This window comes from Myotis daubentonii, chromosome 15, assembly GCF_963259705.1.
Source record: "Myotis daubentonii chromosome 15, mMyoDau2.1, whole genome shotgun sequence".
Taxonomy (NCBI): domain Eukaryota; kingdom Metazoa; phylum Chordata; class Mammalia; order Chiroptera; family Vespertilionidae; genus Myotis; species Myotis daubentonii.
In genome coordinates, this window is record NC_081854.1 from 7,918,726 (window position 1) to 7,931,252 (window position 12,527).

Consider the following 12,527-nt stretch of genomic DNA (forward strand, 5'->3'; position numbering starts at 1 on the left):
CAGAAGCCACAGCCGAGGGAGGGGAACCGGAGGAGGCAGCCCCAGCAGCCCCAGCTGCTTCTCCAGAAGCCCCGCCCCTACGGCAGAGGCCCTTTGTGCGGTCTGTGCGCCCTGACTCCTCCACCAGAAGGGAGGAGAGGGAGAGGCCTTGAGCCCCGGAAAGGAAGGAGTAGTGTGTGTTTCAGCGTCCATTTGTGGAGCCCCTGCACTTACCTGATGCTGATACGGCCTTTGGGGTTACAAAATGAAAGTGTTTCTCTGTCTCCAAGGAGGTGGCTGGCCCGGGCCACACGATTGATAGAACAAATTTTTTCCTGAGCTTGCCCTTCCCATGTATACAATATTCCTATTTTTTCATATATTAAACATCAGTAAAGCCTACCTGCTTGCTTATAGTTGTATTTTTTAGTTTTTGTTTTTTGTTAATCCTCATCCGAGGATATTTTTCCATTGATTTTTTTTTTTTTTTTTTTTTTTTAGGGAGAGTGGAAGAGAAAGAGAGAAAGACAGAGAGAAACATCGGTGTGAAAGAAATACCGATTGGTTGTCTCCTGCAGGAGCCCTGACCAGGGACAGAGCCGGGAAAGAGCCTGCAACCAGGGTACATGGCCTTGACCAGAATCAAACCTGGGACTCTGGTCTGCAAGCCGATGCTCTGTCCACACTGAGCCAAACCAGCTAGGGCAATAGTTGTATTTTTTTATTTATGTCATTATTTTAAAATATATTTTTATTGATTGCAGAGAGGGAAAGAGAGATAGAAACATCAATGATGACAGAATCATTGATCGACTGCCTCCTGCATCCTCCCGCTGGGGACCAAGCCCATAACCCAGGCATGTGCCCTTGACCAGAATTCAACCCAGGACCCTTCATTCCACAGGCCAACACTCTATCCACTGAGCCAAGCTAGCTAGGGCAATCGTATTTTTATATATATATATATATCTTATTGATTTTTTTTACAGAGAGGAATGGAGAGGGATAGAGAGTTAGAATCATTGATGAGAGAGAAACATCAATCAGCTGCCTCCTGCACACTCCCTACTGGGGATGTGCCCGCAACCAAGGTACATGCCCCTGTCCGGAATCGAACCTGGGACCCTTGAGTCCGCAGGCCGACGCTCTATCCACTGAGCCAAACCGGTCAGGGCGTATTTTTTAAATAAAAACAAACAAGTTCCCTTTTCCTTCCCACACTCCAGGGCGATCTTGGACGCCCCAGTTTGAAGAACAGGAGCAGTTATCATAAATAGGACAGTGGCCAGGCGGGAGGAGGGTCACAGTGCACTGGCCCCCTGGGGAATGGCCCAGCGGGCTTCATGGGCCCCAGGGTGCAGCAGGGTCAGCGGCAACTGGGGGCCACCCTGCGGGTGACGGCTCCATTGTAACCGCACTTTCCCTTCCAGGAGGAAAACAGTGCACCCTCGCCAGTCCAGACACATGGCCTCTGCCCGCGCTCCTCTCCATTAAGTCCAGGCACATCTCAGTAAGCTGCACGCCTTTCTCCCCGATAGGGATAGAGGGGCGATCGGGTTGGTGGTCGTGGCTTTCTCTTCACCTCCAACCACTGCCTCCCACAATGGCCCTGCCCCTTCCCCCGGATGAGACTCGTCAGGCACTGCTTGGCACGGAGAGGGTCAGGTGATTGAAAGAGATCTACAGAGCGAGCGAGCGAGCGGCCTTGATCCAGGGGAGGCGGGAACGGGACTCCGAGCAGCGGTGTGCTGGTCAGTGTTGAACGCATCTGCAGGCGGGGGCAGCCCTGCCGGGTAGCATATGCCAGTTCCCACGTGAAGTCACCCGACACCAGCTTGGGAGGTTGATGCACACTGTCCAGATGCAGTTAATTCACCTCCAGAGTGTATACTTGTAAAGTGTAAGCAAGCAATTAGGAAGGAATGAGTTTTGAGTCTCCTCTTTCTTCTTTATATTTTTATTGATTTCAGAGAGGAAGAGAGAGGGAGGGAGGGAGAGAGAAACATCAATGACGAGAGAGAACCATTGATCAGCTGCCTACTGTACGCCCCACACTGGGGACTGACATGTCCCCTGACCAGGAATCGAACCATGACCTCCTGGTTCATAGGTCGACGCCCAACCACTGAGCCACCCTGGCTGGGCAAGTATCCTCTTTGTTTTTAACAAAATTAATTGTAAGTATTTATAATTTTTTAATAATGGCTTGCAAGTCAAAACCAAAAAACGATCTGAGGATTAGCCAGTAGACTCCATGAACTGGTCCGCACCAGCCCCAGCGCACCACTGCTCCCTCGGAATTGTCTAGGAGCTTTAAGAGTCGGCCCTCAGACTCAGGGCAGCAGCTGAGGACTCCCAGGAGCAGAATCCTTATCCTCAGAAGCCAGGCAGAGCTGTCCCCAGCTGCCCCCGTGCCTGTCCCACAGCTCTCACCCCGCTGGCAGCGATCCAACAGGGACTCGCCCGGGCGCCCCCACACCTTGCCTCCAGACACCATCGTGGTTCACCCGTGAGCTCCAAAGACTTCCCCAAGGCAGGAACCAGACCTGACGCGCTGCTCCCAGGGCCCGGGTCCAGCGTGGAGCTGTGGGTCACGTCAGACCCCTGGTTCCAAGGACACGGACCCCAAGTCCACTGAGGGAAGTGACACTGACAGTGGCAATGTCGCTCACAGGCCGTCTGAGCTCCTACTTAGATCTTGATTCCAACAAACCAGTTGTTAAAGTTCTTGAGACGTTCAGGGAAATGTGGACCTGGATTTAATTCCACTGTCAGTGTGATACTGGTATTGTAGTTTTATTTGTTTAAAAGCAAGTCCTTGCTCTTGCTGGTTTGGCTCCATGGATAGAGCGTCGGACAGTTCACCATCCTGGTCTCTGTGCTTATATAGACTTGGCACTTTCCATAATCCGCGTTTGGGAAGGGAGGGCCGGCCCTCCGCGATCTCCCAACCACTCTGCCCCCACCCCAGGGCCCTGGCACGGCTGGTCTAACGAGGGGATCAGGACAAAGCCACCACTACTCGCCTTGACGATGACTTCTGTCCCAGGCTAACCGGAAGGCCATGGGCGCTGAGAGAGCCCCTGAGAGCCAGCCTTGCAGTGAGTGTCCCCCTCCCCACACCCCCCTACACCCCCAGGCTTGGTGGGGTTGGAAACGGGAAGGCGGGGCAGGAGGGCTCTGTGAGAAGGATGCCCCTGCCCAGGGGTCAGGCAAGACCAGGGCATCAGTCAGTCTGCCCCCCGCCCTCTGCCCCCCTCCCCTGTCCAGGTCTGGACTTCTGCTGGGGGCCCTGGGCATCCCCGGGGCAGGCGCCACCCCCTCTGAGACTCGGGGAACGTTTTAATACCCCCCTCAGGGTCTTTGGGCCAGCTCAGAGGAAGGAAGGCACGCCCTGCCCTGGCTGTGCGGCTGCCGTCGCCATGAGCGGCCCTCGGGCCACAGGCCCCAGGGAGCCGGGCCAGGCCGCCGGCTGCTTCACACTCGACCTGAACCCCATTAGAGTCATCCTTGTGTTTCTAGAAGCAAACCAGACACGGCAGGTTTCCTCCCGGAGACCGTTTCTGTCTGGAAGGATTGACATGTTGTCTGGAAACTCCATCATGAAACCGGACTATCCCACCATTAACTGAAGCAGACATACTGGACCTGGGGGAGGCCCAGGCCTGTCCCCCCAGTGGCCACGCCCCCGATTCTCACAGTGTGTCTGCGGCTCCTAACCAAAAGCTCAGGGAACCTATTCCAGATGTCATCTAACCCGTCCCACCCCACTCCATACCCTACCTTTAGCCCTAATGCCCGTCTCAGTATTATCAGCAGCGGCTCTGAAGGTCTGGTTACTTCTGCCAAAGCGGTCCCCAAATGACTCAATCTCCCGTCCCCCAAACCACCTCTGACCCGTGGCCTTCCTGCCCGCTGCACCCAGGTCCCCATCCTGGACCATGTCCGGTCACCCTTGGGAGTTCCATTCACCCTCGCCCTGACCCCACAAACAGCGGGCAGTGTCTACAGACACCTGTGGTGTCACAGCCTGAGGGGCCAGTCGCTACTGGCATCTGGTGGGTAGAGGCCAGTGACGCTGCTCAACACTCCACAGTGCAGGGGGCGACCCCCACAAAGATGGCCCAAGTGGCAGCAGCGCTGGGGCAGAGAGCCCAGCTGTGGCCGAGCAGGGCGGGAGCCTCGCTGCTGGGGCCAAGCACAGACTGCCCTTCTCAGGGGGCGACTCCCAGCCTGTCAGGTTGTCAGGTTGTCCCTGGACCTGGCTGGTGGCTCAGCTGGTTGAGCATCACCCCGCACGCAAGAGATCTCAGGCCCAGCTCCTGGGCAGGGCGCGTGCCTAGTTTGAGGGTTTGACCCCTCAGATTGCGTTCGGGAGGCAACCAATTGGTGTTTCTCTCTCACATCGATGTGTTCTCTCTCTCTCTCTCTCTCCCCTCCCCCTTTTCCTTCTCTCTAAAAACCAATGAACATGTCCTCGGGTGAGGATTATATATATATATATATATATATATATATATATATATATATATATATATATACACACACAGATATATAGATATAGATATAGAGATGTAGATATAGAGATATAGATATAGATATATAGATATATAGATATAGATATATGTAAAGTATTTGGCACATGGGACTGAAGGACACCTGTAGTCATTTTATCGGGAGCAGGAGACTGGCCAGGTCCGCCCTAGGGAGAGCCCTCCTCTAACTCAGGCTGGCTCCTGAGTCCCGCCGGCCTCCCCCGCTGCCTCTGACTCCTTGAATGGGTGTCTTGGGGGAGGCCTCACTCCACTCCTCTTCCTTGAGTCCAGGAGGCGAGTGGGGTGTGCCCAGAGCCAGAGGGACTTTGGAAAGCAGTCCTGTAGGGGGCAGACCAGGGGTCAACTCGGGGGCCCCCAGCCGCTCCTCACTCAGACCGCCCCCGGGAGCCCTGGGCTCAGCTGCCGCCACCGGCTCCGTGTCCTTATTTGCTCCGTGTGGGACTTTGCCATGAGGCCGCGGAGCACTGGGGCCCCTGGGCAGGGGGCACCTGCCCATTCCCACCGGGGGGCCCAGGGGACCCGCCTTCCCCGCCCTGGGCCAGGCTCCGCTCCCTCTGGGGTGTCTGGGGCTCGAGAGCATCTTTGCTCGAGGTACAGCTGCTGTCGCGGCCAGTGAGACCTAGCCGGCGGCACCCGCCTCCTCCAGGTCACTGTGAGTGCGGCAGGCGGGGGCTGCCCTGGCCACCCCTCGCCACCCCTCGCCCCAGCTCCTCTCCGTCCAGCGCAGCCTGTGAGGCCCCGGGGAGGGCCGAGCACCGAGCGGGCGTCCCTGGGACCGTCCCTCTCGCCGCTGTTGCCCGACCGTGCCCTCGGCCTCCGAGCTCTGTCCGCTCTCGCCGATTCTGTTTCCTTCCTGGCCGCTGCCTCCCCGCCCCCCAGCCCTGCATCATGTGTTTCTGACTCACTCGGCTGCACCCCCCGCCCCCCGCCCTCCATCAGACCACATCCCTCTCTGATTTACTGCTCGGACTTTCCAGCCCTCTTCCTGCTGAGGATCTACGGCCCTCGGCCTCTCCTCCCCCACCCCCCAAAAATCCCCCGAACTGGCTCTCCACCCCACCCCCTGCCGGGGACCCGCCAGGTTCCCCCTGACAGAGCCCTCCACAGCCACGACGCCCTGCTGCCCGGGTGGGACTCCCTTTTTTCTTTCTTTTTAATGTTTTCACTGATTTGGGAGAGAGAGGGAGGGAGAGGGAGGGAGAGAGAAACATCAATGTGAGAGAGAATCATCCATCAGTTGCCTCCTGTACACACCCAACCAGGGATGGAGCCTGCAACCCCAGCCCCTGCCCCGACTGGGAATTGAACCGGCAGCCTTTGGGTGCACGGAATGACGTCCAACCGACCGAGCCCCCCGGGCCAGGGTCCGTGTGGGGGTTCCTGGTAGCGGGTCCTCTTGTTCTCAGTGCCGACCTCGAGAGAAAAGTGCCCCAGAGATGGGGCGGCAGAGACCAAAGGCAGGGGCAGGAACTGCGGGGCTGTTTCCAAGGTGCCCGGCCCCTGAGCTGAGACCGAGCGTTCTCCGTGCCGGGATGGCCAGGCCGGGCCCACGGGCACTCACTCAGGCCCCTTCCCCCGCCCCCCCCATACACACACACACACACACACACACACACACACACACACACACACACACGGTGGCAGCAGCTGGCATTTCCCGAGGAGCCGGTTCTGGCACTGGCCCAGGTGCTGGTCATGGACCGGCTTCACTCCCTCGTCCTCCCACTTGGCCGCTGTAGATGGACGCAGGCCGGGACTGAGGCGGGCTGGCCCCCGGCCCTGACTCTGGCCACTGTGCCGCTGCCCCTGAGTCCCCGGGGGCCCGGGTCATGGCTCCCGGCGGCCCTGCACGAGGGGAGCGGAGCCCGTGAGCCCTTCAGGGCACAGCCACAGCTGGCACAGAGGGACTCAGGGGCCGTCACAGGGAACATACAGCCCCGAGGCCCGAGACCCCTGTGCCCCTGGCCCGGAATCCAGGAGCGGGGAGAGCACAGAAGGCAGACACAGGACCCTGCCTCCAGGGCCCAGGACAGGCCCTTAACGTGGCTCGTTTCGCGTTGAGTTCCGGCCCTCCCACTGCCCCAGACTGTCTATGTGGGGCGAGAGGAAGAGGTTAGGTTGATTTGCTTCCTCCCGACCCCCCCCCCCCCCTTCAGGACTCAGGAAAGCAGTTTCATTTCCCAAAGGGAGGGCGGGGCTTGGCTGATTTAAGGACCAAGGAGGTGAGGAGGCAGGCAGAGGAGAGGCAGGGCTGCCAGTGCGCCATCCTCGGGCAGCTAAGGTACAGAGGAGGCTGGGAGAGGTGGGCCCACAGACACAGAGACGGGGAGATGGGCGGGGGGGTGGGGGGGGTGAGGAGAGGCAGACAGGCAGGGAGGCGTGAGGAAAAGAGGGAGCAGAGCAGAGCGACAAGGAGGCAGAGGCAGGGAGAGGGGTGCAGGGAAGGGGAGCGGAGGGCAGACAGGCGAGCACAGGACAGGGGACTTGGGGACCGGGGTCAGGGGACACGTGCCCAGACAGAGTGGTGGCCACAGCGAGAGGGCTGAGGCGGGAGCCGGGCAGCCCCACAAGGAGTCGTGCTGGGTGGGACCGGCCCCCGTCACAGTGGCCCTTGCTTCCCCTCCAACCCAGACACCACCTCCCAGTGCGAGTCATGGCCTCGTTGGGTAAGTAAGCTGAGGGGGGCCCTGCGGGTGGGGGCGGAGCCTGCTCCCCCCCCCCCCGCCCGGCCCCCCATACCCATGGCCTGTCCTCTTCTCAGCCTGGCGCCTCCTCGCCCTGGTCCCCGTCCTCCTCGGCCTGGTGGCCTCCCTCCAATGGAAGACCGTCCGCAGCCAGGACCCCTTCGAGGTGTGCCTGCACGACCCGGACTATGAGCAGCTGCTCAAGGTGGTGACCTTGGGCCTCAATCGGACCTTAAAGCCCCAGAGGGTGATCGTGGTCGGTGCCGGTGTGGCCGGGCTGATGGCCGCCAAGGTGCTCAGCGATGCCGGCCACAAGGTGAGAGGTGCTGCTTGCCGTCTACCTGGAGTCTTTCCTGCTGCCGCCGGGGGGGCCTGGCCACGTCCCTGTGGGGGGCGGGGAAGGTGGGAGGTGGGGAGAGGGAGCCTGTGCTGCACCGCATTGGGGGGGCGGGGGGTTTCGACCCCCGGCCCCACTCGCATCCCGGGGGGAAGTCCGGGGCCCTCCACACTCCTGGGGGAATTTGTGTCGGTGCCGGTGGACACCCCGCCCGAGGGGAAGTGCCCCCTGAGGTCTAACCACCGTCCCTCTCACTGAATTCCAAGAATGAGGATGGACCAGGCCAGGGGCTTCTGAGGAATTTCCCCTCCCTGAGCTGGGAAGTCCCTCTCTAACCTGACCCGTAGCCTTCCTGCTGCGTCGGGAGCTGTCGTGTACACTCTCCCTGTGGCATCTGTCCTCCCAGCAGCCCCTCCTCCTCCCCATAAAGAAAGGGTTTGGCTCAGTGGATAGAGCGTCAGCCTGCGGACTGAAGGGTCCTGGGTTCGATTCCGGTCAAGGGCATGTACCTTGGTTGCAGGCACATCCCCAGTAGGAGGTGTGCAGGAGCCAGCTGATCGATGTTTCGAACTCTCTATCCCTCTTCCTCTCTGTAAAAAATCAATAAAATATATTTTTTTAAAAAGAAAGAAAGGGCCCCTGGTGGGGTCCAGGTCTGTACAGCTGGGGGATGGGAAGTGGGGGTCTGGCGCGGGGTGGGGGGGAGGATGGTGTCAGCGGGAGGAGCCGAAGGGCCCTGTTCCATGCCCGCATCCCTCAGGTCACCATCCTGGAGGCAGCCAACAGGATCGGGGGCCGCATCCTCACCTACCGGGATGAGAAAACGGGCTGGATCGGGGAGCTGGGAGCCATGCGCATACCCATGTCACACAGGTGAGGCCTGACCCGGCTCCCGCGGGCCCTGCTCTGAGCCCCCCTCCAAGTCCGTTCTTCTGATCCCAGCCCCACCACTGTGCCAGCAAGTCCAGCTGGACCCCTAGCTAGCCCCGCCCAGTGCCTCTGGACCCCCAGCTCTGCCTGCCCTCATCCGGGTCCCTTCCTTACCCCAAGCCTCCATCCAACCCCAGTGAAAGCCAACTCCCGCTCCAAACCCTGTCCTACACGAGACTGCCCTCAGCCTTCCAACTGTTCCCATTTCATTCCTGGCCCCAGCTGCCCACAAATCCAACCCCACTCCAGCCTCATGCCCCTCCCCAAACCCCATCCCCAGCTGCCCTACCCACCCCCTTCCCTTCTTCATGCCCCCCCACCCCCACCCCCGGGAAGGGGAACCCCGCCTCCCCTGTCGGACCGCCCCAGCCTTGCCTGCTCCCTCAGGATCCTGCACGTGCTCTGCAAGAGCCTGGGGCTCAACCTGACCAAATTCATCCAGTACGACGAGAACGCGTGGACCCAAGTGGGCGACATGAAGCTGCGGAACTACGTGGTGGAGAAGATGCCGGAGAAGCTGGGCTACGACCTGCGCCCCCAGGAGAAGGGTCACGCGCCTGAGGACATCTTCCAGATGGCTCTCAACAAGGTGGGCGTGCCCGCCGGTCCCGCAGCCCTGCCCCCCACGCTGTCGTCCTGCGCCCCCTCGTCGTCCCTCTGGCCAGCCTTTCCTTCTCCCCCTCACGCCGCCTGGTCTCCCATGGCCGCCTCTTCCAGCTTTAGTTTCCCTGCAAACTCTGCCAATCCCCAAAGCTCCATCACCCTGTGGTCTCTGATCCCTCCCCACCCACCACCCACTGTCCTGGACAGCCTCACCTCTTACATCTATGGCTTAAACCTTGATCTGCAGACAGATGTCTTCCAGACTCATCTCCTGAGACCCACATCTATGTCTGTCTCCCCCTGGCCACACCCAGGATCCTGATACTGCACTCAGTCTCTTCCTCTAAACCTCTCATACTCCCGGGTTCCCCATGTCACAATAGTCCTGGCCCCAACTTGGGCCTCATCCTCTCCTCTGGCTCCTGCCTGCCCTGCCTGGAAGACCCCTTCCCCCACCCCCAGGGAACCCTGCTCAACCCTGAAGAACCAACTCCAATGCCCCCTCCTCCAGGAAGCCTTCCCCGATGCCCTCAGGGAGGAGCTGGCCTTTCCCTTCTCTGGCAGTTCCTAATTGTCCATCTCCCCTTCCGGACAAGGGTGGGTGCCGAGTTCAGGCCATGCTGTGTTGGCACCTCCCAGTTCAGTGAGCCTAGAGAAATGCGAGGTGATGGTGAGGGAATGAGGGAGGAAGGGCACAAGGGGGAAGCCAGGTGAGCAAAGAGGGCAGAAATCAGAGGCGGTCAGGAGATGAGGCTGGAGCAGAGCGGTGAAGGAGGACTAGCCAGGGGAAAGTACAGGGTGTGGCGGTGGGAGAGCTGAGGGTGGTCTGGGCACTGGATACTGTCCTTAGAACCAGAGCTTCCTTAAGAGATGGTGGTCCAGGGGCTGGTAGGGGCCTGGGATGCCAGGCTGAGGGGATAGAACTGCGGCTGCAGGTGCTGGGGAGCCCTGGGAAGCTATGGGCAGTCATGCCCCCTCAGCAGTGGCAGAAGGAATTCCACTTTCGTGAGTGCCCACAGTGAACCAGGAGGTAGTTCCTGGGCACCAGAATGCCACAGCACTGAGAGGGACTGTCCCTGCCTGCACGGAGCCACACCTGGGACGGAGGCAGGCGAAACAGTGCCCGCCTGGCCAAGCATTTCGGTGCCAGGTGTGCCGGGGAATGAGGGGGGCATATGGACTCAGGAAGACGTCCCAGGGGGTGACATTGGAGCAGCAGTGGAGGGCAGGGCTGAGGACGGCATGGGCAAAGGCCTGGCAGTGTGAATGCGAGTGGTGGAGGCCAGCCATGAGCAGGAGCAGGAAGAGAACCCGGATTTGGACCCCAGGCCCAGCCCCGCCATCCTGCCCCTCAGCTCCAGCTGTCTGCTTGTTCCCCTGCAGGCCATCATCGATATCAGGAAAATGGGCTGCAGAAAGGCCATGAGGAAGTTCGACAAGTTGACACTCCTGGTGAGGGGGGTCTCCGGGTCCCTGTCTGAAACCAGGAGCAGGAGGGCGCCCGTGGGCTTTGGCCCTGGAGCCAGAGGGCAGGAACCCGGGACACAGCCCTGGCGACCTCCTGCCTGGCCATGGGGTTGGACATGCCCTCTCGGGGCTTCCCTTTCCTCATCTGTCACAAGAGGAGGGGGACCGGATCTCTAAGGTCCAGGGAACCTAAGCTCTCCTCGCATCAGGGGATGGGGAGGCTGAGCTGGGAGGGGCCCTGCAGCAGTGGGGACGGAGCTGGCAGGTGCAGTGCGGGGCCCTGACCGGCACCGTCCCCCAGGAGTACCTCCTCAACGAGGGGAACCTGAGCCAGCCCGCCGCAAACCTCCTGGGGGACGTGATGTCCAAGGACCGCTTCTTCCATCGCAGCTTCTTGGAGGCCCTGCGGGCGCATGGTTCCCTCAGCGATCGTCTCCGGTGAGGGGCGGGGCCTGGGGCCAATGCGGGGAGTAACGGAGCGGCGGGGGCCACAATATCGGGCAGGCGGGGCTGGCGAGAAGGGTGCAGCTTTTAGGGAGAAGGGGCCGCGTTCACCCCACACCCCGGGATCTGGAGGAAATGGATTAGAAAGGTTCCAGGAAGGGCGTGGCCCAGGCAGAAGGGGCGGGATTCTTGAGTCACATAATTCTGTGCTTTCCAGTCCCCGTTGGGGGGTTGGGGGGACTTCAGGAAGTGGGTGGGGTTCTCAGGGAGCAAGCAAGTGCCAATTATGGGCCAGTAATAGGGGGTGATTAGAGGGAGGGCTCCGGGCAGGTGACCAGGGAGCGCACAGGGAGGGGCCCGCCAGCGGAAAGGGGCGGGGCCGAGAGCCCAGGTCACGCTCCTGCCCCCCGCCCCTCCCCCTCCCCCAGGTACAGCCGCGTCGAGGGCGGCTGGGACCTGCTGCCGCGCGCCCTGCTGAGCACGCTGTCGGTGCCCATCCTGCTGCGCACGCCGGTCGCGGCCGTGAAGCAGGAGGCGCACGAGGTGCACGTGCACATCGGGACCTGGCACCGGGATCGGAACCAGAAGACCATGGTCGCCGACGTGGTGCTGCTGACGGTCACCGGGCCGGCGCTGCAGCGCATGAAGTTCTCCCCGCCGCTGCCCCGCAAGTGGCAGGAGGCGCTGCGCGAGCTGCACTACGAGCCGGCCATCAAGGTGTACCTGAGCTTCCGCCGGCCCTTCTGGCACGAGGAGCACATCCAGGGCGGCCACTCCAACACCGACCGCCCGTCGCGCGTGATCGTCTACCCGTCGCCAGGGGAGGGCTCGCTGCTGCTGGCCTCGTACACGTGGGGGGACGCCACGGCCCCGTTCGACGGCCTGAGCACGGAAGACACGATGCACTTGGCCCTGGATGACGTGGCGGCGCTGCACGGGCCGATCGTGTACCGGCTCTGGGACGGCACCGGCGTGGTCAAGCGCTGGGCAGAGGACCCGCACAGCCAGGGCGGCTTCGTGGTGCAGCCGCCCACGCTCTGGCGTGCCAAGGAGGGCTGGGAGGAGTTCGACTGGACGGACCCCTATGGTCGCATCTACTTCGCGGGGGAGCACACTGCCTACCCGCACGGCTGGATGGAGACAGCCGTCAAGTCGGCGCTGCGCGCGGCCGTGTCCATCAACGGCCAGACGCACAGCCCGATCAACAGCCAGGAGAAGTCCCTGCACCAGGAGAAGGCTCTGCACGCGGAGGACGAGGAGCCCGCGCGCGTGGCCGAGGGCCCCGTGGACTGCCAGCCCCTGTGCAGGTCTCACACGGCGAAGACCACCTACCCTTCAACCCTGCGCGGGACAGCCACTCCCAACGCCACCAGCCGGACGCCCGAGTATTAAATTATTTTCGGAAAAAGCCTTGTGGTCCTGTCCCCTCTGGCTCAGTCGCCTCTCCGCTTTGCTTTGAGCAAAGCCATGCGCCAGGGGTAGAGGGGCCTTGCCTCCCCCGGAGCCCCGGGTGCTGCTCCCCCCTGG

At 61.2% G+C, this 12,527-nt stretch overlaps 1 protein-coding gene across 3 annotated transcripts in view; it reads left to right on the forward strand.

Annotated features, from left to right (window-relative positions):
* IL4I1 (interleukin 4 induced 1) overlaps positions 1 to 12,409 on the forward strand; it is a 33,100-nt gene extending 20,691 nt beyond the window's left edge. The window contains exons 2-10 of one of the 3 annotated variants that reach the window (XM_059665331.1): positions 1,410 to 1,489; positions 2,951 to 3,080; positions 7,167 to 7,201; positions 7,297 to 7,535; positions 8,317 to 8,429; positions 8,874 to 9,075; positions 10,473 to 10,541; positions 10,858 to 10,994; positions 11,429 to 12,409. In XM_059665331.1, the coding sequence (XP_059521314.1) occupies positions 7,189 to 7,201; positions 7,297 to 7,535; positions 8,317 to 8,429; positions 8,874 to 9,075; positions 10,473 to 10,541; positions 10,858 to 10,994; positions 11,429 to 12,392 (1,737 nt within the window). In that variant the 5' untranslated portion in view covers positions 1,410 to 1,489; positions 2,951 to 3,080; positions 7,167 to 7,188 and the 3' untranslated portion in view covers positions 12,393 to 12,409. Of the gene's footprint in view, positions 1 to 1,409; positions 1,490 to 2,950; positions 3,081 to 6,736; positions 6,817 to 7,166; positions 7,202 to 7,296; positions 7,536 to 8,316; positions 8,430 to 8,873; positions 9,076 to 10,472; positions 10,542 to 10,857; positions 10,995 to 11,428 lie in introns of those variants that run through there. The other 2 variants (XM_059665330.1, XM_059665332.1) reach the window with 2 other exon arrangements.
* The last annotated feature ends 118 nt before the right edge of the window (positions 12,410 to 12,527 follow it).